The 27,892-nt window shown below is 45.6% G+C and overlaps 3 protein-coding genes across 10 annotated transcripts; 2 read left to right on the top strand and 1 right to left on the bottom strand.

Moving 5' to 3' along the window:
- Positions 1-320: 320 nt before the first annotated feature.
- Positions 321-9,214, bottom strand: S100a13 (S100 calcium binding protein A13). Of its 4 annotated transcripts, none has more exons than XM_060367829.1 (3): positions 8,820-9,214; positions 7,866-8,062; positions 321-558 (listed from the first exon to the last, which is right to left on the bottom strand). In XM_060367829.1, exons 2-3 carry the CDS (start codon positions 8,016-8,018, stop codon positions 415-417), a joined length of 297 nt encoding a protein of 98 aa, XP_060223812.1. In that variant the 5' UTR covers positions 8,019-8,062; positions 8,820-9,214; the 3' UTR covers positions 321-414. The 4 variants fall into 4 exon arrangements, with proteins under 4 accessions (XP_060223812.1, XP_060223817.1, XP_060223814.1 ...); XM_060367834.1 differs by having other exon boundaries at positions 7,866-8,058; XM_060367831.1 differs by lacking the exon at positions 8,820-9,214 and adding an exon at positions 8,543-8,691.
- Positions 9,215-9,440: 226 nt separating this feature from the next.
- S100a1 (S100 calcium binding protein A1) lies at positions 9,441-14,678 on the top strand. Of its 2 annotated transcripts, XM_021646723.2 has the most exons (4): positions 9,467-9,606; positions 10,180-10,228; positions 11,622-11,789; positions 14,355-14,678. In XM_021646723.2, the coding sequence occupies exons 3-4, from the start codon at positions 11,649-11,651 to the stop codon at positions 14,496-14,498; spliced, it is 285 nt and encodes a 94-aa protein (XP_021502398.1). In that variant the 5' UTR covers positions 9,467-9,606; positions 10,180-10,228; positions 11,622-11,648; the 3' UTR covers positions 14,499-14,678. The 2 variants fall into 2 exon arrangements, with proteins under 2 accessions (XP_021502399.1, XP_021502398.1); XM_021646724.2 differs by lacking the exon at positions 10,180-10,228 and having other exon boundaries at positions 9,441-9,606.
- Positions 14,679-16,525: 1,847 nt separating this feature from the next.
- Positions 16,526-27,405, top strand: Chtop (chromatin target of PRMT1). 4 transcript variants are annotated; one of them, XM_021646730.2, is made up of 6 exons: positions 16,529-16,850; positions 18,746-18,827; positions 20,103-20,256; positions 23,115-23,298; positions 24,116-24,253; positions 26,260-27,405. In XM_021646730.2, the coding sequence occupies exons 2-6, from the start codon at positions 18,763-18,765 to the stop codon at positions 26,463-26,465; spliced, it is 747 nt and encodes a 248-aa protein (XP_021502405.1). In that variant the 5' UTR covers positions 16,529-16,850; positions 18,746-18,762; the 3' UTR covers positions 26,466-27,405. The 4 variants fall into 4 exon arrangements, with proteins under 4 accessions (XP_021502408.1, XP_021502407.1, XP_021502405.1 ...); XM_021646729.2 differs by having other exon boundaries at positions 16,530-16,850; positions 23,112-23,298; XM_021646733.2 differs by lacking the exon at positions 24,116-24,253 and having other exon boundaries at positions 16,526-16,850.
- The last annotated feature ends 487 nt before the right edge of the window (positions 27,406-27,892 follow it).

Here is a 27,892-nt window from a genome sequence, read left to right as displayed (position 1 = left end):
CCCCAGCAGCCTCTCTTGACTCCAAGCTCTGTATTCTTCACCATCAACTGTGTATTTATTGAGCACCGACTTAGTGTAAGGTCTATTGCTGTGCCACACGTTCTCAAGGACATGTTCTGTCCCCAACACCAGACGGACAAAAAAAAAAAAAAAATCACATAGTGCTAGAATGCTATAGATATATGAAGATGAACCTGAACCACATCCTTTGTCTTCAAAATGTCCATAATGTTCATGTTTTTACCTCAGTTAAAGGCAGAGCTTTCTCATCCCTGGATCTCAAGAAAAGAAATCAGGGTAGTGTATGAAAATTAAGCATCTGTGTTTCAAGAAGGAAGCTTTATTTGCAGGGAGGGGAGTTCTGCCTGCCCCAGCCCAGCAGACCCTGCTGACCCCAATCCTAACAAGCAGGTTTTACTTCTTCCGGATCTCCAGGACTTTCTCCTTCTTGATTTCCTTTGCCAATTCCCCAATCAGTCTCCAGTACTCATTGAACTTCAGCTCCGAGTCCTGGTTCACATCCAAGCTCTTCATCTTCTCATCTAGAGAGCCCACATCCTAAGACGTAAAAGGGAAGGATTAGAACTATGGCTCTTGAGGCAGGGTAGAGGAAAGAACTGTCACGTGCCTTCCCTCAGAAGCGCCAACACCCTCCCCTGGACTAAAGGATGAGGCTATGGTCCCACTGCCTGGAAGTCCCATATCCAAGGGACAGCAGCATACACTGTGGCTGAGGGTGAACTACCGTCCTCCTTCACAAGGCACTACGGTCATGGCTGCTCAGCTGCAGCATCCTAACCTCTTCTCAATTTAGTCACCAGCCGGCAGGTCAGGAGAACAGCAAAAGTACCAGGTTACCTGGTTCTCTAGGCCGCTCTTGACAGAGTGTCTCATGGCTGTGAAACCAATGGATTCTGGAAGCCTGCCTCCATGATGGAAGGATTTGTTGCCAGATAAACAATCACAACATAAACATCGTTGCTGAACAGTTGGTGGGTGTCAGATGACAGGACACCTCACAGGCACCTGACTCTCAACACTGGGGGATCTGTGGGGAGGCTGTTTGTTTCTTAGATGTGTTCATTTTATTTCATATGTATGAGCATATTGCCAACATGTGGTATGTACATGCACCACATACATGCCTGGTGCCACAGAGATCAGAGAGGACGGTATCTGGACAGGACTTAGAGGTGGTTGTGAGCTGCCATACAGGTGCGGGCAACTGAACATGGATCCTTTGCAAGAGCACTGTGCATAATCACTAAGCCATCTCTCCAGCCCCCATTTGACTCAACATTTGGACAAAGGCAAATCCTGCCAAACAGATCTCTGGGTGACATGAAGCAAATTCTTAGAAGGGTTTTCTTAGCAGAGTCATAAGTTCAGTCATTGGACAATACTTCCTCAACCAGCAGAAGGGAAGAGTGGCAGGGCAACCAACCACTCTTAGGCCCTTGATTCCAGGCATTGTGATATTACATTATGTTTTATATCATTTGATCCTCAAGATCCACTAGAATGACAGTGGCTCAAGGACCTTGTCCAACAATATACTTTCAGTGTCAAGTATGCAGCTGAAGGTTGTTCACCAAGACACGAAAAGACAGAGTAGGTCTTCAGTAAATAGAGGCTGAATAATAGACCAACAATCCAACAGGAAAGGCATAACAACTCTGCCTCACAGTTGAGATTTAAACCTCAGGAGACCAGGGAATGGTGCTAAGCACAGACAACCAGAACAGCTAGAACCTGTACTGGAGTCTAGGATACTTTTTCTCTTTTGATTATTTTATTTAACCCTATATGTATGGCTATTTTGCACCATGTATGGGCCTGTTGCCTGTGGAGGACAAAAGAGGGTGAAGATTCCCTCAACCTGGCATATAGACAGTGATGAGCCTTCATGGAGCAACAGAACTAAATCCTGGTCTTCCCTGCACCCTCCACAAACAAACAAACAAACAAACAATACTATTAGAATTGAGCTTGGCCTGGTAGTGCAGAACAGAAATCTTAACTACCTAAGAGACTGAGGCTGGAGGATAGGACTAAAGGCCTACAGGGATATTTAATGAAAGTCTGTTTCAAAATTTTTAAAAAGGCTAAGGATATGATTCAGCCCTGGACAGCCTAACACGAATGAGGCACTGGCTTCAATCTCTAATACCATACACACAAAACTGTAATTAATACGTAAACTTGGTATAGTGTGGGCTCCCATTTTCTTTTTTGTGTGGGAGAAGGGAAGGGAGAGATCGGAAGAAGAGAAGGAAGGGGGCACCCTTGGGATATAAAGTAAATAAACTGAAATTTTAAAAAATATCTATTTCTGGGGGCTGGAGAGATGGCTCAGAGGATAAGAGCACTGATTGGTCTTCCCAAAGATCCTGAGTTCAATTCCCAGCAACCACATGGTGGCTCACAACCATCTAAACATGAAATCTGGTTCCCTCTTCTGGCGTGCAGGTGTACATGCTAACACACATTGCATAAGTAATAAATAAATAAATCTTTAAAAAAAAAATCTGCCAGTTGTGGTGGCGCACACCGGTACAATTTGCTGAAGGAGGCAGAGGCAGGAGTTCGAGGCTAGCCTGGGCTACACAGTTTTTTGTCACAGTAAATTCTACCAGAGTGGACGCAGGACTAGCCACAGGATTATCATCATGGATTGCTGCAGCCATGAATCATCTGAAGGAATGGGCGGGCATGGGAGCATTAGCAGGCCTTCTGGTGTTGGTCTCCTTGGTTTGCCTGTGGTATATATGCAAGATTAGAGTCTCACAACAGCGTAATGCAGCCATGACCATTCAGGCCTTTTACAGCCATTGAAGCAGGAAAGTCTCCCCAAGCATGGTTGGCTACCATAAAAAGCTAAAATGTTACGCTCAGGATGCGAGGCTAAGCACTGCACTCAGGGTCAGCCGCTTTGGACCCAGAGAAGAACATATCTGATTGCATGCGGGTTGATGCCCCAGGTCCCGCCTCTGAGAAAAAGATATCGGTCGGGTCTGATGCTCTTTGGGTGGATGACACCTAAATGAACATCAGTACAAAGTCCCAATTTATTTCTAATATCAGAGATCAGACCTCTACTCTTGCCTGATGCGTCTAAAACAAAAAGGGGGAACTGTAGAGAGCTGCGGAATGCTGTGCCTTAAAGATGGAGCTCGTTTCTGCCTTCCACCTTCCCGATGGTGAGTGCTCTCTGTCATGAACATTTCCACATTTGGCTAAGGCTGAGGATCTGGCTTGCTTCCATGTATGTGGACCTATCTGCATTGCCCACGTGGCACCCTGGGGTTGGCTACCCAGAGGCTATTTAAGCTGTGGGCTGGCTTTCCCCAGGGTCAGATGATTGTTCAAGGTTCCTGAATAAACTGCATTGAAAAAAAAAAAGAATCTATTTCTGACATGAACTCAATGACTGGCTCATTGAGCTTTCCCCCAGCCCCCAAGGGAGGAACAGCCTTGCTAGGCCACAGATAAGGACATGCAGACTTCCTGAAGATAACTGAGAAGCTAGGGTCCGATGGAAAGAGAAAAGGACCTCCCCTCTCAGTGGATTCAGGGGAAGGGGGCAGAGAGGAGGTGAGGGAAGGAGGGGAGAATTATGAGGGAAAGAGGGACAGGGCTACAGCTAGGATAAAAGTGAATGTATAAAATTATTTTAAAATAAAAAATATTTTTAAAAATCTAATTAATTAATTGTTTTAAATGCAAGTTCTTCTTGCAAAAGTAAATGTGTGAAAGTGGCCACTAAAATTCTGAAAAATAAGAATTTAAGTAAATCCAAATGGGTTGTGATGCTCTTATACTCGCAGCACTTAGGAGGCTGAAGCAGGAAGAGAGCTGTGAGTTGGAGGTCAGCCTGTTTTTCACTGTGAAAACGCACAGTAATGGACAGCAGGGAAGTGTGTACAAAAAAAAATGTTAAGGGCTGATATGGGAGATAGGAGAGTTGGGCAATAGATGGTTCATAAGTCCAGGACCGTGAGTGCTGCATAGAGAGATCCTGTTTAAAAGACAGAGACAGAGAGAAAGAAAAAGATATAAGTGAGGTGCACCATGACTCCCTGTACTCCCAACACTTGGGAGGAAAAGGCAGGAAGATCTCAAGTCCCAGGCCAACAAAGAAGCGCTGTCTCAAAAATTGAAACAAACAAACAAAAAAAAAAGCAAACAGGGGCTGGAGGGATGACTCAGCGGTTTAAGAGCACTGCCTGCTCTTCCATAGGACCCAGGTTTAGTTCCCAGCACCCACAAGGCAGGTCACAACTGTCTGTAAATCTGGTTCCAGGGATCTGATGTCTATTTCTTCTGTCCCCGACCAGCATGGCACAGACATGCATGCAGGCAAACCATCCATACATATCAAACAAAGTAATAAATATTAAAAATAAATAAGCAGAAGCTTTCTGTGCTGGTGGCATTGCCAAGGACATCTTGAACTTTCTGAGACCTGACTGACACCCTGAAACAAGCTGTGGCAAGGGTGAGCTTCTCAAAGGGACACAGTACAAGAAGAGCAAGGATTCTGTGTGCCCAGGGAAAGTGACCCCATGAGAGGCTACAATGGGCAAACTAAGCCTTTTTTCCTCAAAAAGATTAAAACTACCAAGAAGATTGCTCTAAGTTTGAGTGTGTGAGCCTATTGCAGGATGTGTGCTTTTAACAGATATAAGCATTTTGAACTGGGGATAGAAAAGAGAAAGGGCCAAGGGATGGATCCCTAAGCTGATTTTGTTATGAGTTCCAGCACAGGGCAAGCTAATACAGATGATCCAGAAGAAGGAAAACCTGACAGTGTAGAGGAAAAAAGAAATCACTGCAGGAAAAGGTATTCTGAGGAGGTAAGAGGGGTGAGATGCTGGTCTTAGAAGGATGACATCACCTGTGAGGACAGAAAGGAAGACACAGTAGATGCTGACATGGTAAGTAGATGATTTGGGGATGGGGGGCACACATAAAACCTTCTTGATGGCTTCTTTTCTCAGTGAGTCAATTTCTCAGTGATTGGGAAAGTGATGTGGAAAGAGGCATCTCAGGTTAAAAAAAAAATGGTGACCTATTTCACAGGGAAATACAGAACTGAGTAGCATTGCCAAGGGTTCCTTTGGAGTTTGCAGTTATAGATTTGGAGTGAAACAAGAACACCAGCCAGTGCATGTCCCTCTACATAGACTCAGCTCTCCGGGTACACATGTGAAAGAATCAGACTAACCTTGTAACCTAAGTTTCTTTAATTGCCTTATAACTTACATTTTCAACTGTTAGGCCCATGTTAATTAAAGACTCTTAGTGCTTTCCCAGAGAACAGAGGAATGTCAAAGTTCCTGACACTGACGATCTGTGAGAGCAGAGATAAGGAAGTGAACAAGCAGAGATCTCTACTAGGTGGAGAGAAAATCACCGGCCAACACCTGTGAGATAACCTTTGTTGGAAAACTGGGCCAAATGGCCCCAATCCTTCTCCTGAATAGCTCCTGACCTTTGATCCAATGCCTGTAGCCCCCACTCCTCAGAACAGACCCGGGAGGAGTTAATCACTCTCCCACCTTTAACTGCAGCTATATCTCATATGGCAGGAAATTCCAAACTGACTTGAAGATCAGATATTCCCCAGATATTTAAGACAGGGCTAACTGGAAGGGTGCCCAGAACCAACCAATTATTTTAAAAGTTAAATACCTCATCCAATCCTGAATTGCCAAGACTGCAACCACTGAAAATTCCTGCACCTTTTCTTTTAAAAACCCAAAGCCTTTATCTCCCAGTGCCACTCCTTGCTGACCAGCAGGGGTGACCCCATTGCACAATGGTTAAAATAAACCTCTTGCTTTTTTGCATCGATGAGCTCTGTCTCCTGAGTTCTCTTCACCACTTCTGGAAATTAGGCTCATGCTGGACCTACCAGATGCAGGTGGTACTAGACAGAAATTTGAGGGTAGGCGGCCCCGCATGACAACAACACAGAGACAGAATCAGCAGGTTTGTAAGCAGGATTAGAATGATGTGTCTCAGAAGGCAAACTAAACAAGAAGATCCATGAGGAGATGAAGTTAATGGAAGGAAAGGAAAACAGAGCAGTCAAGAGACTGAAGGTCCTGGGGAAGCCAGGACACTTGTGTCTGAATCCTGACTAACACCCAGGAGGCCAAAACAGGAGACTACAAAGAATTCAAGGCTACCTTAAACTATATTTTTTGTTTTGTTTTGCTGTGTTTTGTTTTGTTGTTTGCGGCAAGGTTTCTCTATGTAGTCTTGGCTGTCCTGGTACTTACTCTGCAGACCAGGCTGGGCTTGAACTCAGACATCTGTCTGCCTCCATCAGGATTAAAGGCATGACTGTGCCACCATACCAAGCAGGACTCAGCTTCAATTCCTACCACCATATGACAGTTCCAACCACCTGTACCTCCAGTTCCACACTAGCTGATGTCCTCTACTGCTTCCCATGGGAACCAAGCATACACATGGAGCACACAGACATGTACGATACAAAACACCCAAACACATACACTGAAAATGGAAAACAAGATAATCTATAGTCTTGTTGGGACTAGTGGCACACACCTGTAATCTCAGCCCTTGTGAAGTAGAATTAGGTAAGCAGGAGTTTGAGGCCACCCTTAGCTTCAAGAGACTGTCAAGAAAGAAAAGAAAGAAAGAAAGAGAGAGAAGAAAGAAAGAGAAAGAAAGAAGAAGAAAAAGAAGAAGAAGAAGAAAGAGAGAGAGAGAAAGAGAGAGAGAGAAAGGAAAGAAGAAAAAAAACCAAAAAACCAGAAGCTGGGTGGGGTATCACAGTCCCAGAATTTGAAAAGCTGCCACAGGATAGGCCATCCTGGACTAAAAGCAGGTTCCAGGTCAGCCAGGACTATATAGTGAGAGCCTGTCTAAAAATAAAAAATAAATTCAGCCAGGCATGGAGGTGCACCCATTTAATCTCAACACTCAGGGAGACAGTTCATTTTATGAGTTTGAGGCCGGCTTGGTCTACAAAGCCGAGGCTGCACAAAGACACCCTGTCTCCGGGAGAAAAAAAAAAAAATCACACTCTTCATTGTTGTTTTTCAAAACAGGGATACTCTGTGTATTCCTGGCTGCCCTGAACTGGCTCTATAGTCCAGGCTGGCCTCAAATTCAGAGATCTACCTGGCTCTGCTTCCTGAGTGCTAGGATTGAAGGTGTGCACCGCAACACACAGCCATGTTCACACGCTTGGATGTACCTGTGAATCTGCATAAATGAAGTCAAATACACTGTTATCAAACTACGACAGCACACAAGCTCAGAGTCAGTGTTAGACTCCCCACTCACCTCTGTGGAAGGAGCCCCTTCCTAGGGGAGGGCTCACAGGGAGTGGATGGTAGCTACAGAGGATCCTCACAGACCCGGGAATACTGAGGGCAGAGCACACTGTGATTCAGGGAGTATTGGAGAAAGGGTCTCCCTAACCTGGCTTCAAATTCTGGATCCCTCTGCCTCAGCCTCCCGAGTGCTGGGATTACAGGTGCACACGCAAGCACCACCATGCCTGACTTGTAGTTTTATTTTTGTTAAGCCTCTATGTAGTTCTTACTGTGTAAACTTCTAGGAATCCACCTCTGGATCCTATGATATGTTGATAAAATGAGACCAGAGAGACACAGGCAGACTCAAGTTCTTAACAGCATTGTTTGACAGAAGCATACAGCCCAATAATAGCACATTCCCATTTGCACCAAACAGCAAATTTTGCTCATCTAATTTTACACATACACACACACACTTACCTGAGTTGAGGAAACACAGAACTACCTACACTTGCAGTCATCACCTGGCATACAGAGAAAACCTCAGTCCTAGAGACCTCTACCAACCTTGAGCAAATGAGGCAGCTGCTGAGTGACCAGTTCCTTAAACTCATTGATGCTCAGACTGCCTTTCCGTCCTTCCCGCCCTGCAAAAGTGAAGAAAGTAGTGACCACGGTCTCAATGGCTGTCTCCAGTTCAGTCAGGGGCTCTGCTGCCATCAGTACGCCAAAGAAGGAGCTGATGTCCTCACAGACTGACCTGTCTGAGAAGAAACAGACCAGGAGAGTCAGGGATCCAAGAACAGGTGAAGTGGCTCCCTGAAAGAGTCAACATGGGAGCGATCAAAGGGTCCAGGACAGAGAACAGGATCTCACAGAAATACTTTTTCTCTACCTCTCGTGTCTGAAAGTCTGTCTCGGGGATATCTCTGTAGTGGTCTCTACGTGTGCTGCAAGGGGATTTTTTAGAGTTCTCTGAGTGTGGTGACATCCCCTGTGGGGCCTCTACTCCAATGGCCCTTTCTTTCTGCCACTCCCTTTCTTAGGGTCAGGAGACTGCTTGTCTCCAATGGCTGTTTATGTTGCATCCCCATCCTCCCACATACTGGCTACTGTTCCTAGGAGAGAAGCCTAGGGTTGGCAAAAACCCAACTGAGCTCAGGGTCAATCAGGCCAGACCCATCTACAGTCCCACACCCTACTTCTGCTAACGGGGTCTGGGGATGCTCAGTGCAAGAACCTACCTGTCTTCCCCACTTCTGCCTATCGTTGACAAAGTCTAGAAAATAACTCTTCAGATTCCTCAAGCCCTCAGCCAAGGCCCTCGGGGGTCCAGTGAGGGAGGAAGCCTGCCTACTCATCCCTCTCATTCTGTCCTCCCACCCACAAGGAACACTGCCAGCTCTCCTAAAGCTACTTCCTGAATCTCTGCCTGAACCCGCTTACAAGGGAGAACCCCGGAGTCGATAAAGAAGGTCCCCGGGCTCTCTGCTACATCAGGGAGAGGAAAGAGGATCTCACCGGAGCAGGGTAATAGGATGCAGCTAGCTGAGCTGGAGCCTCTGGGCTGAAGTTTTATAAAGCTCCGGGGAAGGAGAGAGCCACTCCCAAGTCAAAGTGTCAAGTTTCCGCCTCCGCTGATTCCGAAAACATGGGACCGCCCCTGCTGTCACTAGCTGGCTCAAAACAGCGCTGTACGACCTGGACAGAGCCTGCTCAGAAAGGACCATAGTGTCCCACCCCTCCCAAGTCTGTGCCAAAGGGGCTGCTTCTGCTATTTGTAAAAATAAATAAAACAAACACTTGAGGATGTCAGCTCGGGAAACCCCATCTGAGAAACCAGAACCAGCAAAACACCCTACAGTCCAAGGACACTCAGAAAGCCCAGGAAGAGGTCCCCATAGTGGAACCCTGATTGAAGTCCCTAGCTGAGTTCCGAGACAGAAGCCCTCACGGAAAAGCTCCTGGGCAGAATTCTTCCCTTCCACTGCTCGGCCCCGCACCGCATCACCCTTCTCACGACTTCTCTTCCCACCTCCTCCCCGCTGGGCTCGGGGAGGGGGTGCAACCAAGAACAGAAAGAAACACAGGGCAGCCCATTCCCGCCAGCCCGGGAGACAGAGGGCGCCTCTGTCCACTCCTGGTCCCTAGCCCTCTGGGTGTCCTTTCTGACAGGGTGGAGCCTTTCCGGAGGAGGGTCCTTAAGGGAGGACAGTTAAAGCCAGGTCTCCCCACACCTCTCCAGAGGCCGCATTTACAGCCTGCCTGTCTGTTCAGAACCTGCTCCCACTTCAGGCCAAGGCCAACCGTGAGTATCCTACCCTGCTTAGGATAAGTCCCTGGCTTAGCCAGCATGGAGGGAACGGGGCATCAGTAGGACCCCAAGAGTCCTGAGAAAAGATACTGTGGTTTCTAGAGGGCTTGGGAGCAATCAGCCAAGGGAAAGAGCAGTGTCCAGATCTAGGGGAAATAAAGTTTGGAAAGTAGTGAGAGGAGCTGAGGGAAGGTCAGAGAGCTGGGCGACTGGTGAATGAGGTGCCAGGCAGCTTCCAAGGTACCATGTCCTTCCACACAGAACTCTGTGTCTCCTGCTAAGTACCCCAGGCTCTAGGTATGGGGAGGGATGGGACACAGCCCTGCTCCTTTAGGGTGAGCATAAGAAAGGATGCTCCAGCCAGTGGCTGCCTTTTAAGAACCAGAGCCCAGGGAATCCTCCGAGCAGCAGAGCATAAGCCATGTGAGAGCATCAAGAAGGGGGTCTGTGGCAGTGAACCCTGTCCCATCCCTGCCTTCTCAAGATCTCCTCTCTACCCCCCTTTTCTCAGCTTGCCCCTGCTCCACTCTCTCCTAATTTTTTCCTCTTTGTTTTCCCTCTGCTTAGCCCCTAGGACCTCCCCTCCATAAAATTCCAAGCTGCTGAAGGACTCCAGGTAACCTCCAGGAGCCCTCTCTCCGAGATGGGAAGGGTAACCAGAGCCACTCAGATCCCTTCCTTATCCCTTTGATCAGCTCAGCTTGGGTTCTCTCTCCCCTCATCTCTGTGACAACTAACTTCTTGTGACTGGAGTTCAGGTGACAGTCACAAGGGCTCCATTGAAGAGTTGGGATGTCATCTAATCAGGACCCATTGTCCAGTATACCCAGTGGTGAGGAAGGATGAGGACACCTGATCTGAGATACCCGAGCTGCCCTGAGCCTGGGGAAGGCACGACCCTCCCCCGGCCAGAGGACTCAGGGCCCTAGCATGGTAGTCTTTTCTCCATAGACCTCTCCATTCTTCTGCTCTCACCGGGCCCGTGGAACCCAAATGACCCATGCATTCAGCCTTTATCTAACACAAACCAGCCCTATCCTGCTCCCACTGGAGCTACTGAAACAGAACTGGCCTGAGGCAGGAATAGATAGCTTCAGGGACAAAGCCTTTAGGTAGGTTCCTCCTTAGAATCTTTGTGTCCAAGGGAAAACCTCAGACATTTCCCTCAGCTTCTACCTATGTGATTGGAATGGATAATTTTGCAGATAAGAGGACTAGACTAGGAGGTCATGGGAAGCATACCCCCAGAAAAGCCAAAATGAAATGCTGGGAGAGAGGGGAGCCAGGCAAGGGTATCTTGGGCATGGAGACTGAATTGCCAAAAGTTGAGGACCAGCCAGAGCTAGTTCCAGCACAGCTATGGCTGTAGAATGTGTGGTGTTATAAATAAGTAAATTCCAGGCCCAGAAAGATGGAGATCCAGCCAAAAGGACCTGGGCTTAATCCTTTGTGCCTAAAGAGCAAGGGTCACTTAGCAGTGTGGCTCCCCTCCACACCAACACCAACTCTTACCAACCCCCCCATCACCACCACTCCTCCATCAGCTCACCAAAAATACCAGACTTCTCCTGTGTGGGCATCAGAGACTTAGTACCCACAGCAAAGCTTGACTGTGACAGTGCCAGAAGGTAAATATAGAGCTAGAAGCCTGCCTGGTCCTGTGTCCACGCATAGCCCACCCCCAACCCTAAGTCTCTGCCCAGGCAGCCAGGAGCCAGTCACTGCATGTGTCTTTTGAAGACTTCTGAAGACAGCCCAGTTCCTCTTGCTTCATCTCATGACCATCCCTGACTCCCTCTGGCTGGGAAGTGATGGAGGGATCCAGAATGCTGGACTGGACTTAGGTGTGACAGGGTTTCTCTCACATCACAAAATCTCAATGAAAGATAACGTTGAGGAGGGTCCCATCTTGTAGCTGTCTGAGCTGGGAAACCAGGGCCAGGCCTGAGGATTCCCTTATCTGAGGACCCTAGAGCTCCTGAACCTGATTGACACTTCACTTCCCTTAGGTGGGGCTGGGTAGGTGTGCTGCTGAAATGGGCTCTGAGCTGGAGACTGCCATGGAGACCCTCATCAACGTCTTCCATGCCCATTCGGGCAAGGAAGGGGACAAATATAAACTGAGCAAGAAGGAGTTGAAAGACCTGCTACAAACTGAACTCTCCGGCTTCCTGGATGTAAGCAGAAGGTTGAGGTAGAGGGTGGAGGAAGGGGGTGGGCACCTCTGACAGGTCCCTGCCTCAGCCCTCAGCTCAGCCCATCCTCCTCTTCCAGTCTGAACTAGGTTGTCCAGGCTCCCCAATCTCCTCCCTGGAAAAGCCAAAATGCCCTAGTGTACTGACCCCCTGTTAATACCAGACTCTGCAGATTCATCAGTGACACTACCCACTGCATAAGATGGAGCCATGAAGAGCACAGCAGCATATAGCTTCATCCTAGCACTACAGAAGGAAAAAGGCAGGAGGAGCAGGAATTCAGCGCCAGCATGGACTATGTGAGACCTTGTTTCAAAAAAAAGTTTTTTGGTTAAATTAAGGCCCAGCCTTGTGATGCATGCCTTTAATCCCAGCACTTGGGAGGCAGAGCCAACAATTTGTACAATTTTGAGGCCACCCTGGTCTATATAGTGAGACTCTGTCTCAAGGAAAGAAGGAAAGAAAGGAAGAAAGAAAGAAAGAAAGGAAGGAAGGAAGGAAGGAAGGAAGGAAGAAAGGAAAGAAGGAAGGAAGGAAAGAAGGAAGGAAGGAAGAAGGTTTCTTTTATTCGTTTGATTGCTTGGTTTTGTTTTTTTGTTCTTCAAGACAGGGTTTCTCTGTGTAGCTTAGGCTGTCCTGGACTCACTTTGTAGACAGGCTGGTCTAAAATTCACAGAGATCTGCCTGCCTCTGCCTCCCACGGTGCTGGGATCGCCTGCATGCACCACTGTGACAGGCAAAAAGTTTTAAATTAAAAAATAATTAAATACTAGAGAGATGGCTCAGAGGTTAAGAGCATTGGCTCCTCTTTCAGAGGTCCTGAGTTCAATTCCCAGCAACCACATGGTGGCTCACAACCATTTATAGTGAGATCTGGTGCCCTCTTCTGGCCTGCAGAATACTGTATAAATAATAAATCAACAAATCTTCAAAGTAAATAAATAAACCAGTAAGTTAAGCATGGAAGCTCTCACCTGTAATCCCAACACTTGAGAGACATAAGCAGGAGAATGATCATGCATTTGAAGCCATTCTGGACTACACAGTGAGTTCCAGGGCAGCCAGAACTACAAAGTGAGACTGTCTCAAAAAAAAAAAAAAAAAAAGACTTGTGAGTCGCTCAGCAGGTAAAGGGATGTGCCACCAAAGATAACAACCTGAATTTGGACCCTCATGGTGAAAACAGAGAATTGACTTCCACAAACTGTCCTCTGGTCTCCACAAGAGCACCTTGGTATGTGCATGCTCGCTCACACACACAAGAATAAATAAATCAATAAAAAAATTTTTTGAGACATGGTCTCACTGCATGGCTCTGGGCTGGAACTCAGAGATTCCCCTGCTTCTGCCTCCCATGTGCTGGGATCAAAGTCATGTGCTGCTAAGCCCAGTGAACTTTTTTTTTTGGAGACAAGGTTTTACCAGTCCTGCTTGCCTGCCTGGCCTAGTTCTAACTACGTAGACCAGGCTGGCCTTAAACTCACAAAGACCAACCTGCATCTGCCTTCAAAACACTAGGGTGCCACCACATCCGTGAGAACTTTTTTTTAAGTAGGGCTGGAAGCCAGCGGTGTGGTAGTGGTGACCTTTACACAGAGAAACCCTTATTAAAAAAAAAAAAAGAAAAAAAATACAAAACCTTAGCAGAGGCAACCAAAGAATTGAGATGAGTACTCTGATGTCACATGACTTCTCTACTAAGGGGGCATTTGAGCCCTGGGTGCCCACTGGAAGGCTGGGGGTAAACTAAGACATTATGGGAGGCATCCACATGAAGAGAAGCATGGGAGGAAGGGTGGAAAGTACACCCAGTGGCTTCATTTGGCTGGAGGATGCAGGGAAGTAGGAAAAAGATGCTGACAGGGACCACATCCAAACCTCCAGAACCTTTGTTAGGCTTCACTCAAGCTGTGGCCCTGCTAAGGTTCCATGCTGCGTAACTTTTGTTTATACCCCAGCGGCCAATTTGTCTCTTCTCTATAACGGAAGTAGTGGGAATAACTCATACATTATTTGTGTTAGTAATAAAGATTACAGGGTTGGTGGCACACACCTGTAATGCTGGCACTCACAATGCAGACCCAGAAAGACCTCAGGTTCTAGACCAGCCTGGGTCACATGGCAAACACTGGGGTCGTTTGAAACAGGGTCTCATTATGTAACCCCAGCTGGCATGGAATCTGCTATGTAGACCAGGCTGGCCTTGAACTCACATGGATCTACCTGCTTCTCTCCCCCACTGAGTGCTGGGAAAAAAAGAGATATGCCATTTTGCCCTAACATGATTTTTTTTGTTTTTAATTAACTAAAACAAAGCCTGTAAGGCCCCTAGTGTAGTACTTGTCACATTGTAGACAGTCATGTATGACAGCTGATGTTAATACTCATTCTGCTTGGTTCTGTAGGCAACAGGAGCTCACCAGTCTTTAGGGCTGCAGAAGACTCCCATAATTAAATACCAGTCTCTAACATGCCCACCTCTGCCCTCCTAAACCACTATGCTGGCTCCAACTTGGTGGTACCCACTTCCCTCTCCTCCTCCCACAGGTCCAGAAGGACCCAGATGCTGTGGACAAGGTAATGAAGGAACTAGATGAAAATGGAGATGGAGAGGTGGACTTCAAGGAGTATGTCGTGCTCGTGGCCGCTCTCACTGTGGCTTGTAACAACTTCTTCTGGGAGAACAGTTGAGCACACAGCCCTAGTTAACAGCGCCCTTCCTCTCCAACTTGTCAAGGCATCCCCTTTATCCTGCCTTCTCCTCACCCGAACTGTACCACCCTAGGTCCCCATCCTTGCCCAGTTCCAACATGCACTAAGGGCGCAAGAGTGGCAGATTTTAATAAAGTCTTCTCTCTCACCAACTGTCAATGTCTGTATCCTCTGGGTTGAGTATGTGTGAATAAAGAGTGCTCAAACCCAAAACTCCTTATCTCGGAGAGTTTACCTACATTAGAGCTTATGTAAGGAACACTCAAGACCCAGAAATACAGGGGTCCAAAGTTTTAGCGGAAATCCAAGTATCATTGGCTTCTTGAGGACTTGTATGAACAACTGGTAATACCAACACTTAAAGGATGAGGCAGGAAGATTTTGAGTTCTAAGCCAGCTTATACTACATAGGCAGATCTTGTCTCCAAAAACAGAAACAAGCAAGCCATCAAAAACACTGAAGAAAATTGGAACACGGTAACACACACCCATAATCCCAGCACTCAGGGAGGCAGATGCAGGCAGATCACTGTGAGTTTGAGGCCAGCCTGGTCTACAAAGCGAGTCCAAGCTATCAAGGCTACACAAAGAAACCCTGTCTTGAAAACAAAGACCAAAACAAAACCTGAAGAAAGCTAGATATGGTTGCACACACCATGGTCATTTAACCCAACACTTGGCAGGGGTGGGTGAATCTCTGTGAGTTCCAGGCCAGCCAGGTCTACATAGGGAGTTCCAGAACAGCCAGAGCTACATTATAGAGCCCTTGTCTCAAAAAAAAAAAAAAAAAAATTCCAACCTTCATTCAGTGTTTACTGATGTCCCACCATTGCTAGACATTATGTAAGAACTGGAGATAAGTAAGTAAGATTCTTACCCTCAGCTAAGTAAAATCCAGCAAGGAAAACAGCCTCCAATCATCACATACCGCCAGGAAGTCCTGATGAGCACATGGGGCAGTGAAAAAGTTGAAAATGTATTCATCCCTCAAACATTTGAGCCCTTTTATAGCCCTTTATTTGAGTCCTAAATCCTCAGCCTCAAGAAGAATACCATGAGCTGGGAATGGTGGCACACACCTTTAATCCCAGTGCTCAGGAGGCAGAGGCAAGTGGATCTCTGAGTTCAGAGGCCAAACTGGTCTACAGAGAGTTCCAGGACAGCTAGGGCTACACAGAGAAACCCTGTTTCAAAAAACAAAACAACAAACAAACAAATAACAAGTGAAAAAAAAAAAACACATCAAAGTCAGGCTTTAGAGCTATTTACAGTTCCGAAAACAGGGCCTGGGTTGGGGGGAGATTTAGTTCAATACCCAGCATAGCTTGGGGGACAGCCTCTAATTAAGCATGGTGGGATACACTTTTAACATCAGCCCTCTGAGGCAGAAGCAAGAGGATCTCTAGGGGTTCAAGGCTAGCCTGGGCTCCAGAGTGAGACATTCTGTGTGACGACTAATCTTTGTTGTCAACTTTGACTGCATCTTGAATTAACCAAGCAGCCGGGGACACCTGTGACATATATGCTTTACTTGCGTTGAGAAGACCCACCCTGAAAGTAGCCACATCGTCTAGTAGAAGTCTACATAAAAGCATGTGGAAATTATGGGGAGGAGAGTCAGAAGACGGATCTTTGTGAGTCTGAAGTTTCTACAGAAACACCCTACCTCGAAAAGCAAGCAAACACCACAAATAGCTTTGAGGACAGAGAGAATCACCCAGGCTCTGAGGCCCTAATAAAGACTTTTTACACTCGTCTTTAGCTTGGGGATGGGAGGTAACAAAATACAAACACTGCTTCCAATCACACCTAAGCTGCTCTTTTGCAAACCAGAGAACCCCACCAGACTGGATCCTATATAGCGATTAAGGTCACTGACCACGCCCCCACGGGCGAAGCACTCCACGTAACTTAAGGGACCTTTGCCAGAGTCCGCGGGGAGCCCTGCGCAGGCCAAAGAACTCATTTGGCCACGCCCCAGTGTGCGCGCGCAGTGACGCAAGCCCGTCGGCGCCATTTTAGCCAGTCACGCTGCACCGGTGGGCCTGGCAGCCATTTTGTTTTGGACACCAAGCGGGAGTTGGCGGCGCCGGCTGCGGTGGCACAGACGAAAGGCAGGAAAGGGCAGGCCTGACGAGCAGAAGAATCGGCCGGCTAGATAATCAATCCACCGCGAGGGAGCCTCCCAGACTACCGCTTCCGCACCTAACCCAACCGCCCAGCTAGCTAAACCGAGCGCCCCGCCGTCAGCTCAGGTTCGGCCGGTCCCCGGCCCGCCCTCCGCAGCCGTGGTGGCAGCCCCGGGAGGAGCGCTGGCGTCCGTCTCCTTCGGTGAGTGTCCGGGGTGCAAGCGGGGGCGGGGGCGCGGGCCACGGCGGCGCGGGGGGCCGCTGTGGACGGCCATGAGGTGTGCGCAGGCCGGGGAGGGGGCGGAGCCGGGAGGCGGAGGCTGCGCCGGAACCGCGGCCAGCCAGCGGGGTTGTTGGTACTGGTTTTGGTTGGCTTGTGTGGTGGTTGTGGTTTGGTTTTGGCTTTTCGGCGGGCGCTGGGCCTCGAATCCAGGGTCCTCCCCATCTAGACAAGTGCCCGACCTCGGAGCCCAAGCCTCGCCCCCGGAATAGCGTTTGATGGGGATAACAACGGAAACAGGCGGCTGACGGAGTTGCGGGGGGGTGGGGGGAGTCTGGGGAAGATGAGGATGAGGCGGAGGTTGAATAAGCACTACCAGATTTAACGACAGCGTTGTGTGTTTGTTTTTGCGACACCGAAATTGAACCCAAAATCCTGCTCTGGCCAGGCAAGCGCCCTGAGTTAACATCCTCAGCCTTTAAAAAATTAATAGCTTTAGTTTAAGACAGGGTCTCTTCAGTTAACACCCAGGCTCGCCTTGAGCTTGTGACCGTCTTGCCTCAGCCCCTCTCCAGTATGTGCCACCAGGTCTGTCAATGGTTAAATTTTGTGGAGTGCTCGTGACAAAACTCTCAGATTGAATACCCATTTAGAAAACCTTTTCTGTCTTTTCCCAGCCGTGTCTTACTAGAGCTCCACTTACATTTGGAGTTGAGAATCGGTTTTTGTTGTTAGGTTTTTTTGTTTGTTTGGTTGGTTTGGTTTTTTGAGACAGCATTTCCCTAATGTAGCCTAGGCTGTCCTGGACTCGATTTATAGACCAGGCTGGCCTCGAACCCACGAGATCCGACCACCTCTGCCTCCCCGAGTGCTGGGATCACAGGTGTGCGCCGAGCCCATCAGAATCGGTTTTTAAGCTAAGCATTTCTTCTGTTTTGAGTGGTGTGTGAGAGTTAGGGCCTCACAATGTCATAGTGTAACCCACTATGGTGCCCTCAGCCTGTTATACTGCTCCTTTCATTGCTGGGAATTGAATTTAGGGATTCATCGGTGCTAGACAAGCGCTCTAATACTGAGCTGTATTCCCAGCTCCTGCGTTTGCCTAGAGATCCGTGGCCCTCAGCTTTCTATAGACATCTAAGATGCACCACCAACCCCAGTTGCTGTCGCTCCCCATTCATGGCCAGATTGTAGTTTAATTGATCTGGGGGTTTAGTTTGGTTTGGGGTCTTTCTTTTTCTTTCTTTCTTTTTTTTTTTTTTTTTCTCCCTCTCCCTTTAGTGTTTTTGAGATGGGGTTTCCTGTGTAGCCTTGTTTGTTCTGAACTCTTAGACCAGGCTGGCAGTGAACTCAAGTCATCCGGTTGGCTCTGCCTCCCTGAGTGCTGGGATTAAAGGCCAGTGCCACCACACCCAGCTTCTTTTTCTTTTTTAACATTCCTTGGCTGAAAAGGACTGTTTTAGATTGAAAGCCAAGCTCCTAGGATTTGTCTACATCTGATTCTGCCATTTTGGAGACTTTGGCAGATGTTCTCCATCCTGGAGCTTTGAAGTTCTGATAAATTGAGATTAACTGTCATATAAACTTAACACACATCTCATAGCCCACTCACAGGATTTCTCTATGTAGCTTTGGCTATCCTGGAACTCTGTAGACCAGGCTGGCCTCACTCAACCAGACAGAGATCCACCTGCCTCTGCCTTTTGAGCTCTACGATTAAAAGCCATTACCATCAGGCTAAGGCTAATTTAAGTTCTTAAAATAATTTTAATATTATCTTAAGCATTAATCTAGGCCTTTTATTGGTTAATGCCTTGCTTCTTATGAAATTGCAATCTTCATTATTCTGATTTAGTCATGCATATTATCCTTTGTAGATTCTCGGGATCTGAAGATGGCTGCACAGTCAGCGCCGAAAGTTGTGCTAAAAAGCACCACCAAGATGTCTCTAAATGAGCGGTGAGGCAGCAACAGCAACTTCAGCTCCTCCCTAAGAAAACATTACTTAAACTGGCCCTGGGGTCCAATACACAAAAGCCAGTTGTAAGCTAAATGACAGAAGGCTACAGACCTCTGTTCTTAATTGCATCTAATGTGGTACACAAAACAAATCGGGCGGTTGTTTCAAAACCCCTTATCAGTAGATTTTTATATTAAGCTACCTGAAATATTTACCTGGTGGGATATATTTTTAAAAGACTCCTCACACCCTCCCTTCAAATTTTTTTTCTAACATTGATACAGGGGTGGTGCAGCATGATGTTATGGTATATCTTGGCTGCAATAGGCTCGCTGCCTAGTCCAAGGCCAGCAGTGTTATATCTGGCCTGTAAGAGGCAGGTAGCAAGCTGTGACTATGTCCAAAGGCCCTTGAATATCATTCTTGGGCCTTGTAAGAGGCACTTGCTTTGCTCCATTTCACTTTCTTCCCATTCTGCTTTTTAGTTTGTTTTGTTTTGCATTCTTTTGACAGCTGTGTGTTTTCTTCCATTAAGCCTAATCATAACAGGAACGATCAAATATCCTCATAGGCTCTTAGTGATTGAACTAATTTAACTTTCGAAAGAAGTCCTGAGTTAGAAAAAGTGATTATTTGAGACTAAGAAAAATTAAGGTACTTAAAGGCAGTTTTTGTTTCTGATAGCTTCATTTGTTTGGTGTCTTTCACCATTTCATTATGTTGCTGCTGGAACTTCCAAGGCATTTAGTACCTGCTTCTGCTTCTAAAGCACATGTGCTTCTCTGCTCATCTTAGAATGTGATATATTAATTACCTGTATTTATGTGTTACAAAGTAATATTAGAATGTAGTAAATGTCCATAATTTATGTGTCTATATTATTTCAGTGGACTTTGAAGGTGCTCTGGTCTTTCCTCCTGTTTGTCCTTCTCTAAAGATGTAGGCATTTTTGTTTGTCTTTGTAACTGCATTCTCTGTTTCTTGTCATCATATTTGCTTAATGCGTGTTTTTCTTGCTTTCCACTTCTCTAAGAGCTGTTACCTGAGCCCTTGTTATCGCTTTTGACTGTGCTGCACTTGGCTGTATTTCTGAGTTTCTGATTCTTGCAAGTTTGTGGAAACAGAGGAGTCTTTAACCCACATCAGCCTTGATGCAAATGTACCACTTAAAGTTCATGGGATCTGGATCTCCTGGTCTAGCAAGCCATGAAAATGCCAATAAGTGTTTTATAATAAAGCTTTTATTTAAACACCCATTTTGTTCGACCTTGAAGCTTTACTAATATGCTGAAGAACAAACAGCCGATGCCAGTGAATATTCGGGCTTCGATGCAGCAGCAGCAGCAGCTAGCCAGTGCCAGAAACAGAAGACTGGCCCAGCAGATGGAGAATAGACCCTCTGTCCAGGCAGCATTAAAACTTAAGCAGGTGAGAGAATGGGTCCTGCCATCTGTGTCAGTCAGGCCACCAAGGCTGTCAGGATGTATTGGATGATTACAAGATGGCTCAGGGAAAAATTTGTTCAGAATTTTATCTGAACAAGTATTCAAAGAATGCCAGTTTGGGCAGGTACCAGTTAAGAAGCTTTTTAACACTTTTCTCCTAGGGAGGTTGACACCTCTGTAACCTGTGTTATCTATGAGGATTAACTGATTATTTTTCTGGTCCTCGCTCTTAGGATAATTTATGTATTCATTTTTATTTTTATATAGAGGATCTTTGTTTGGTCTAGGAATGTTGCTCAATGGTAGAGCACTTGCTTAGCAAGAGTAAGGCTCTGGGGTTCAGTTCTCACCACTTAACAAAAAACAGGAGAAAAATTTTGTTTTCTTAATCTTTGCCCTCTGTAAAAACAGTTTACAAACTAGATTAATCTTACTCTTGCAAGTGCAGAATATAAATGGCCTTGGTCTAAGGTTTTCAGTGCTAAAAACAGCACCTAGTTTCATCAGCATGGTAGAACAAGCATACAGGATAATCAAGTGTCAGTTCTGTTTCACATTTCCAGTAAGAGGTAATCCTGCTCAGGCCTGAAATAAAACCTGCTCTTTATCATTCGTAGACTTTATATGCAAGTCCGGACAGTGGCTGTGGAACGATATGTCCAAGCTGTGGCTGGGTGTCCAGAGGGCGATGCCATGCAACTGTAAGGATTTTAACTGGTAGCACTGCATGGCTGTGCATAGAGTCAGCACTTATAACACCCACCCCCACCCTGAACCATTGGGCTCACTGACCAAAAATAAGCAAGGCTTTCTGCTTTGTCTCCTTTTCAGCCTTGGGGTGGTCAGGTTCATCACTGACTCAGGAGAACAAGTCATAGGTCCACCATTTTCCAAAAGTAATAAAAATTGTGAGTCTCTGATAAACCATGCCAGAGGTCCTTTCAACAGTCCAGCCTCTAAAGTAGCTGCGCCCACAGCTTCGTTGGTGGGATGTTATCAGTCTGTCCACTGGCCATGACCTGTCAAAGAGTGTTGCTATTGCAGTTGAGGGGCTTTTTTTTTTCTTCTTCTTCTTCTCTTTTACTAATATTAAGGCTAGACAAAGGGGACACAGTTGTAATCTCAGCAAATGGGATCATGAGCTCAAGGCCAACCCAAATTTTGTTTAGTTTTGTTTTGTTTTGTTTTGTTTTGTTTTGTTTTTGTAGTGTGGTTTTGAGACCAGAGTCTCACTCTGTGGCTACAGTTGGGCTGGAATTCTGTATGTAGACCAAAGTGTCTTCAGACTCACAAAATTATGCCTGTTCTTGTCTCCAGAGTGCTGGGCTTAAAGGTGGGTGCCACCACACCTAGAACAAAAACTTAATTTTTTTTTAACTTAAGTAGCCATATGTAATTAGTGGCTACCTTATACAGTGCAGCTCTAGAGTAAAACTGAGTAGTACTATCAGTATACATAAGTGTCCAAGGGGAGTAGCAACTACAGATGAAGATGAACGTCACACTTATACAGTTCTTTCCCAAAGCAAAAGACTCAGGGAAATGAGTGTAGTCAGTAATTGAGCATGAGAATGAAGTCCTGAGTTAATAATTGCATTCTAGGATCTGGAGGTACTGTTCAGGGTTAAAGTATGCCTGCCATGGGAATGTGCTTTAGGCCCAACACCACAAAAAAATGATTGTGCTAACTGGGGAGTGACAGGACAGATCTTTAGGGTTGGTTGTCCCTGACTCTATTAGATGTCTAATGTTAAGGACCTTTCTCCTCTAATGGGAAACAGTTGAAGGTTTTGTGCTGGAAAGCTAATGATAATGCCACAAGATCTTTCTCAGAGCTCTTAAGTCAGGAAAAGCATATATGGAAAGATTTGTATATACCCCTGCTGTTAGTATGTGATGGAAGTTAATTGTGTGCAAGAACACGCTTTTCATTAATATTGACTGGCTTTCTGGAAGAACAGAATTGCAAGGGCCTTGGTTGTATTCAAGGCTGCATTGTTTCCTTTTCCTTTGAAGAAATCTAATTCTCTGAGGTGTGAACTTCAGAGTCTTTTGGAGAAACTAATTATTGAAAATTGTTATCTCTAGTTTGTCCCTGTGTGGCACTTTGGGGTACTTGTTTTAATTTAAACATGAGTTTGGCAGGCTCACTATGAAGAGAAGTTGAATTTTGTGTTTAAGACCCTTCTACTGGCTTAAGGGAACTGTTAGTAGTGGGAGATGTGGACTTTACAAATATTTAAGAAATGTAAGGAAAGGAATGTTGACTTTTTTGTGTTTATTTGCATCTTAAGGTTAAAAAAAAAAGGACCGTCTGGAGTTAGATACTCAAAAGAAAAACTGGAACACACTGGTCTCTGTGACTGGGGAGTCAGTCTTGCCTTTGAGTCTCAAGAATTGAAGTGACTTGTAATTTAAATTTACCCAGAATGTGATGCACTTCCTGTGGTGTGGGAGTAAGCCCTGGCAAACAGTGTAGTCCTTGGGCAGGTGTGGAAGAAGCCGAGTCCTTGTCAGCCTCTGGCTCAGAAGCAGCAGGTGTGGCTGCTGTGTGGTTTGAATGGCCAGATCACTAAGGTTATCTGTGCTGGTGCCATGGTTGTGGACCATACTAAAGCTTTTAGAGCCTTTGTTTTGGGTAAGCATTCTGCTTTTATCCATGTTCTGAGGTAAATATGTCTTTCATTCAGAATCCTTACGTTACCTACAAGCTTATACCCTTCACAGCAAGAGACTCGACTCACTTGCCTCCTTTTGTCTTGTACTTTAAATGGCCCAATCTCACTGATTTGCTTTTTTTTTTTTTTGATCTCAGTCCTCTAACACCTTTTCTTCCAGAAGAGCTTAAAGCAACGCCTGGGTAAGAGTAACATCCAGGCACGTTTAGGCCGGCCCATAGGTGCCCTGGCCAGGGGGGCAATTGGAGGAAGAGGCCTACCCATAATCCAGAGAGGCTTGCCCCGAGGAGGACTGCGTGGGGGACGTGCCACCAGAACCCTGCTTAGGGGCGGGATGTCACTCCGAGGTCAGTGTTTTGTTATCTGATAATGGCTGGGCTCTATCCTCTTCCCTTTCTCTTGGGCTGCTTATCAACACATTTGTTTAGCATCTTTAATCCTGGATTTGTTTTAATAAATAACTTTTGAAATCACATTTTTAGTACTGCTGCATGTGTTTTACCAATATCATTCCTTTTTCTGATAATGTGCAATGGTGGGAGGCTATGACCTGCATAACAACAGGTAATCCATGTCATCTCCATTCCATTTTAAAACACCTGCTGCTGCTTGAAACAGAGCATATTCAAGTTCTAGCAATAAGTCTTAAGAAATGTGTGGTTAGCATGTGCAAGGCCCTGGGTTGAATATCCTCAATACCAAGAGAGAGAAAAAATGTGGGTCTTTTGGCCCGTGTCGTGACTAACTATGACTAATCTGTGTCCTGAAAATGATTAATCTGGAAGAGAGGGGACAGTTCGATCCATAGCGCCTGCCTATCTGTAGCAAACCCTTTGAATACTGTTCCCTTTATAATACTCTTGCCCCCTTTAAAATGTATTGAAAGTAAGAATCATAGCATTTATTTTTAAATCTACCACATTACTAGGCATCTGATTGTTAACTTATTAAACATATGAACTTGAGTCCCAGCTTATGGTCAGAATTACTGGCCTGAATAAAGAGCTGTTTTGTTTAACCATTCACACACACTGTGCAGTTTGCCCCACCCAGACTAAAAATTAACTAATTATTCTATGTAACCGTCACCCGCCTTCCTTTGGTTAGATCTACTTTGTCTCTCTTGGATTTACCTGCATATACATTGTATGCCTCCTCTCCAAGGTCAAAACCTGCTGCGAGGTGGACGAGCCGTAGCTCCCCGAATGGGCTTAAGAAGAGGTGGTGTTCGAGGTCGTGGAGGTCCTGGGAGAGGGGGCCTAGGGCGTGGAGCTATGGGTCGTGGCGGAATCGGTGGTAGAGGTTAGTCAGCTACCAACTTCAGAGAGTAGCTCCCTCATTTTCCTTCCTTCAAAACTCAGAGCTACCTTTCTGCACAGCTTCAAGTCACAGGCAGGCTTGTTTGTTTGTCTTGTTCGTTTTTTTGAGACTGGCTTATTTTCTAAATTCACGTGGTGATAATGCAAACATCTGTTAGGATTAAGAGTCAGGTACATTTTCCAGAGTCACATTTTAGGCATTCTTCTCCATACTCTTAGGAATTTAAGTTGTATTAAAATGATGCAATGATCAGTTTGGGATTTTTCCTTTTTCTGTATCTGCCTGCGGCCACCACCACCACCACCTTTACACACCCATCCCAAAGCCCAAAACCCAGTTTAACTTAGAGAAGTAGAACTAAGATGAAGGGAAGTAAAGAACACTTACCTAGCATATGTGGGCCCTGGGTTCAATCTCACACCATAGAAACAAAAATAAGAGGGGAAATGCAAAAGTGAGACAAAGAAGAATGGTAAGAGGCAGAGAATAGAGCTCAGTGGGAAGCACGTGCTTAGTGTGGGTGAGACTAGATTCAGTCCAGCAGCACCGTGAGGTAGTGGGATGAGGCCTAGCACCTATTGTTGCCTTTAAAACCAGGTAAATTTAACAGAGGCTTTGTGTCTTAAGAACCAGAGACAATTTGACTGATCAAAGTTGAAAGTCAGAAGTGGTACTTACTATCAGTTAGCCAGCTGACTGTTGTTCGTAATCTTAGCTTTGGTGCCTTGATTTTTGTCTTGTGACCTCACAGACCAGATTAGAAAAGAGTTTAATAATGGTGGTGTTAGTACCAAATTTCATTGGAGCTTTCTGGTTTATTGCTAAATAAGAAACTCCTAACAAATGATAGCATGAAACATCTTACTCTAGTAGCCCTCTGGATATTTTTTCTGATTCTTTCTAAAATGTGGGGCGGGCCTTCATAATCCACAGTCCTTCAGGTACTGAAGAATAACTTAGGAATGGACATTTGATAACAAAGGTTTATTTTCTTCTCTGCCATTATGTGTCACTTGCCTTATTGGATGAAGGAGGAGGTTATATGGGTTTCAGGATAAGATAGAATGTTTCCAGATTGTATTGACATGGTTTCTGAGAGGGACTTCAGAGGTTAGGAAAAACTAAAGCTGCTTTTGAGAAAGTTGAGTGTTTGGTTAGTAAATTGAAATTACTTCTCAGATAATAGTTGTCCTAAGGTGGCCAGTCAGAGAAGTAGCTAAGTTTCTTCAGTCTTTGGATACAAGAAATCACTTCAGTAGACCTAATGTATTTAGAGCAGATGAGGTGACAGTCCATAATGTCTCAAGTTAAGCTTCATGTAAATACCCTTGATTCTCTGTGCCCTTTGACTGCCTCCTAACAAACTAGAATAATATATTTTAATTATGAGTTTACAATAAGTCCCAAACTTTAGGTCATTCCTTTGTTCTAGGGGAGGTTCATGTGTAAGATTTTTCAGCTAATACTACACACCTGTAATCCCAGGAACTGGGAGGCTCTTGTTTTGTTTTTGAGACAGGTCCTCCTGTACCCCTGGCTGGCTTTGAAGTTAGATTCTGATCCCCTGCTTTTGCCTCCCAGATACTAGAATTACAGGCATCCATTATATGGTGCTGAGGATTGAACCCAGGGCTTCGTGCATACTAGACAAGCACCCTACCGACCAAGCTACACTCCAGCCCAGGAGTCTAAGATGAAGGCTAGCTGGTCTGCATGACAAGACCCTGTCTCAAAGTGGGAGGGGAAGGTTTTTTTTCTTTAGTAGCATTTAGAGAGGAATACTTAAAAGGGACTCATTGTGTGTGCTTTCCATGTGTTGCTTTTACCCAGTATGTTTCTTTTTTTTTTGTTTTTTCCAGATTTCTCCTCTTTTCCCTTTCCTTGAGCTTGTCTCAGCTAGGCCCACAACTATAAAGGGGCACTCTTCTAAGACCCATCAAATTGGTGTGTAACTGCCTTTTTTTTTCCCCCTCTTCTCATTTGGCCAGGTCGGGGTATGATAGGTCGAGGAAGAGGGGCCTTTGGAGGCAGAGGTCGAGGTCGTGGCCGAGGGAGAGGTGCCCTCACTCGCCCTGTATTGACTAAGGAGCAGCTGGACAACCAGTTGGATGCATACATGTCGAAAACTAAAGGACACCTGGATGCTGAATTGGATGCCTACATGGCACAGACAGATCCTGAAACCAATGATTGAAGCCTGCCTGCCTGCCCGCCTGCTAGACTCTTGTTAAAGTCACATCTATAAAACAACTGAGAGAAAACAGGAGAAGCCTGATTGATGCTGGAAGGGCCTGTCACAATAGGGTGTGGACTTACCTGCCACCACTTGGTGCATTTAGTCTGTTCCGTCTACTTTTTGATACTGTGTTCTATGAAACCCTATTTCCTTTCATTTGGTTGAGTTTATTTTCTTGTTTATCCAGTCACCCAGACTTGTGTTTGAACAGGAATGCGTTGGCCTTGTGAGTAGAGCAATTTTTCAGCCTCAGCCTCACCTGTCATATACTCTTGACATTTTATAATATTTCTTCTGTTCATTTTAATGAACATTTTATGATCCCAGAAGGAGCCAGTGTTCTCACTAACACTGGGATAGAATTCTGCATCTTCTTTAAAAGCTTCATGTTAATAGCTGGAGCTAAAGGTGTGTTTGCTATGTTGATAGTGAACGTAGTAAATTGGAAATATTGGTGTTGCTACTGGGCCACAGAATGGGTTTACACATAACAACTTGGATTTGGTTAAAGTTGGTGTTACCTGCATTGAAACCGCATAAATGGTAGCTGACAAGCCAAGTTGGGCAGGTATGATTTCCACCCTAAAATAAGATTTTTATGCTTTCCTTTTGGCTTTGTGTCATGTCCAAGAGGTTTGTGCACTTCTAGTATAGAAGGAGTTATTTGGTGTGGCAGAAGAGACAAGGGTGGAACACTGGTTACCAACTGGGTGGGAAAGTGTCAGATGCTGCTCATGCTGAAATGCAGTTACTATGTTTGTCCAGAACCAATCTTGATCTAATCCACTTAACTGGCTTTATTTGACCCTCTTGAAGGTTTAAGTTCAATCATTTTGTCAGCTGTTCAGTGAATCTTGTATTTCTGGTTCATTATAACAGATTGTTCTCTCAAATTTAACCCAGGCTTTCTGTTTGTTTTTTGGGTTCCTTAAATGCTGTATAACCATTTTGGTGGTGTGTTAATATGTCCCTTGTATAGTTGAAAGTTCTTGTGTTAAAATTCCTGGGTTAGGATCAGGTAGGTGATTCACACCTTTGATCCCAGCATTTGGGAGGCAGAGGTGGATCTCTGAGTTCCATGGCTAGCCTTGTCTACAAAGCTACCAGGATAGCCGGTGCTACAAGCAAGCCCTCTCTGAAGAAAGGGATGGGGAAAATGTGCCTTAGTGGTAGAAAGTAAAACTTACGCTCTCCTTTGAGAAAGCCCCTAAGATTTACCCACCTAGAACATACTAATGGATTACACCCTTGGTTTTTGCTGTTTAAAAGATCACAGCCCACTTACTGTGCTGTGCAGGTACCTACAGGAAGGAAATACTGAACAAAATCATCTGAATTTGAATCCTTACTCTCTTGAGGTGGAGAGTCTGTGGGACCCAGGGGAG

This window comes from Meriones unguiculatus, chromosome 1 (assembly GCF_030254825.1).
Source record: "Meriones unguiculatus strain TT.TT164.6M chromosome 1, Bangor_MerUng_6.1, whole genome shotgun sequence".
In the NCBI taxonomy this organism is placed as follows: Eukaryota; Metazoa; Chordata; class Mammalia; order Rodentia; family Muridae; genus Meriones; species Meriones unguiculatus.
This window is presented reverse-complemented; position numbering and strand designations above follow the sequence as displayed.

What these genes read in the sequence shown, in the direction of transcription:
- S100a1 (XM_021646724.2), top strand. Translation starts at nt 11,649, where the DNA reads ATGGGCTCTGAGCTGGAGACTGCCATGGAGACCCTCATCAACGTCTTC. An exon ending in AACTCTCCGGCTTCCTGGAT is followed by an intron (nt 11,790 to 14,354) that starts GTAAGCAGAAGG and finishes CTCCTCCCACAG; the next exon opens with GTCCAGAAGGACCCAGATGC.
- Chtop (XM_021646729.2), top strand. Translation starts at nt 18,763, where the DNA reads ATGGCTGCACAGTCAGCGCCGAAAGTTGTGCTAAAAAGCACCACCAAG. An exon ending in AAGATGTCTCTAAATGAGCG is followed by an intron (nt 18,828 to 20,102) that starts GTGAGGCAGCAA and finishes TCGACCTTGAAG; the next exon opens with CTTTACTAATATGCTGAAGA. An exon ending in TGGCGGAATCGGTGGTAGAG is followed by an intron (nt 24,254 to 26,259) that starts GTTAGTCAGCTA and finishes TCATTTGGCCAG; the next exon opens with GTCGGGGTATGATAGGTCGA.
- S100a13 (XM_060367829.1), bottom strand. Translation starts at nt 8,018, where the DNA reads ATGGCAGCAGAGCCCCTGACTGAACTGGAGACAGCCATTGAGACCGTG. An exon ending in AGCTGCCTCATTTGCTCAAG is followed by an intron (nt 559 to 7,865) that starts GTTGGTAGAGGT and finishes TTTACGTCTTAG; the next exon opens with GATGTGGGCTCTCTAGATGA.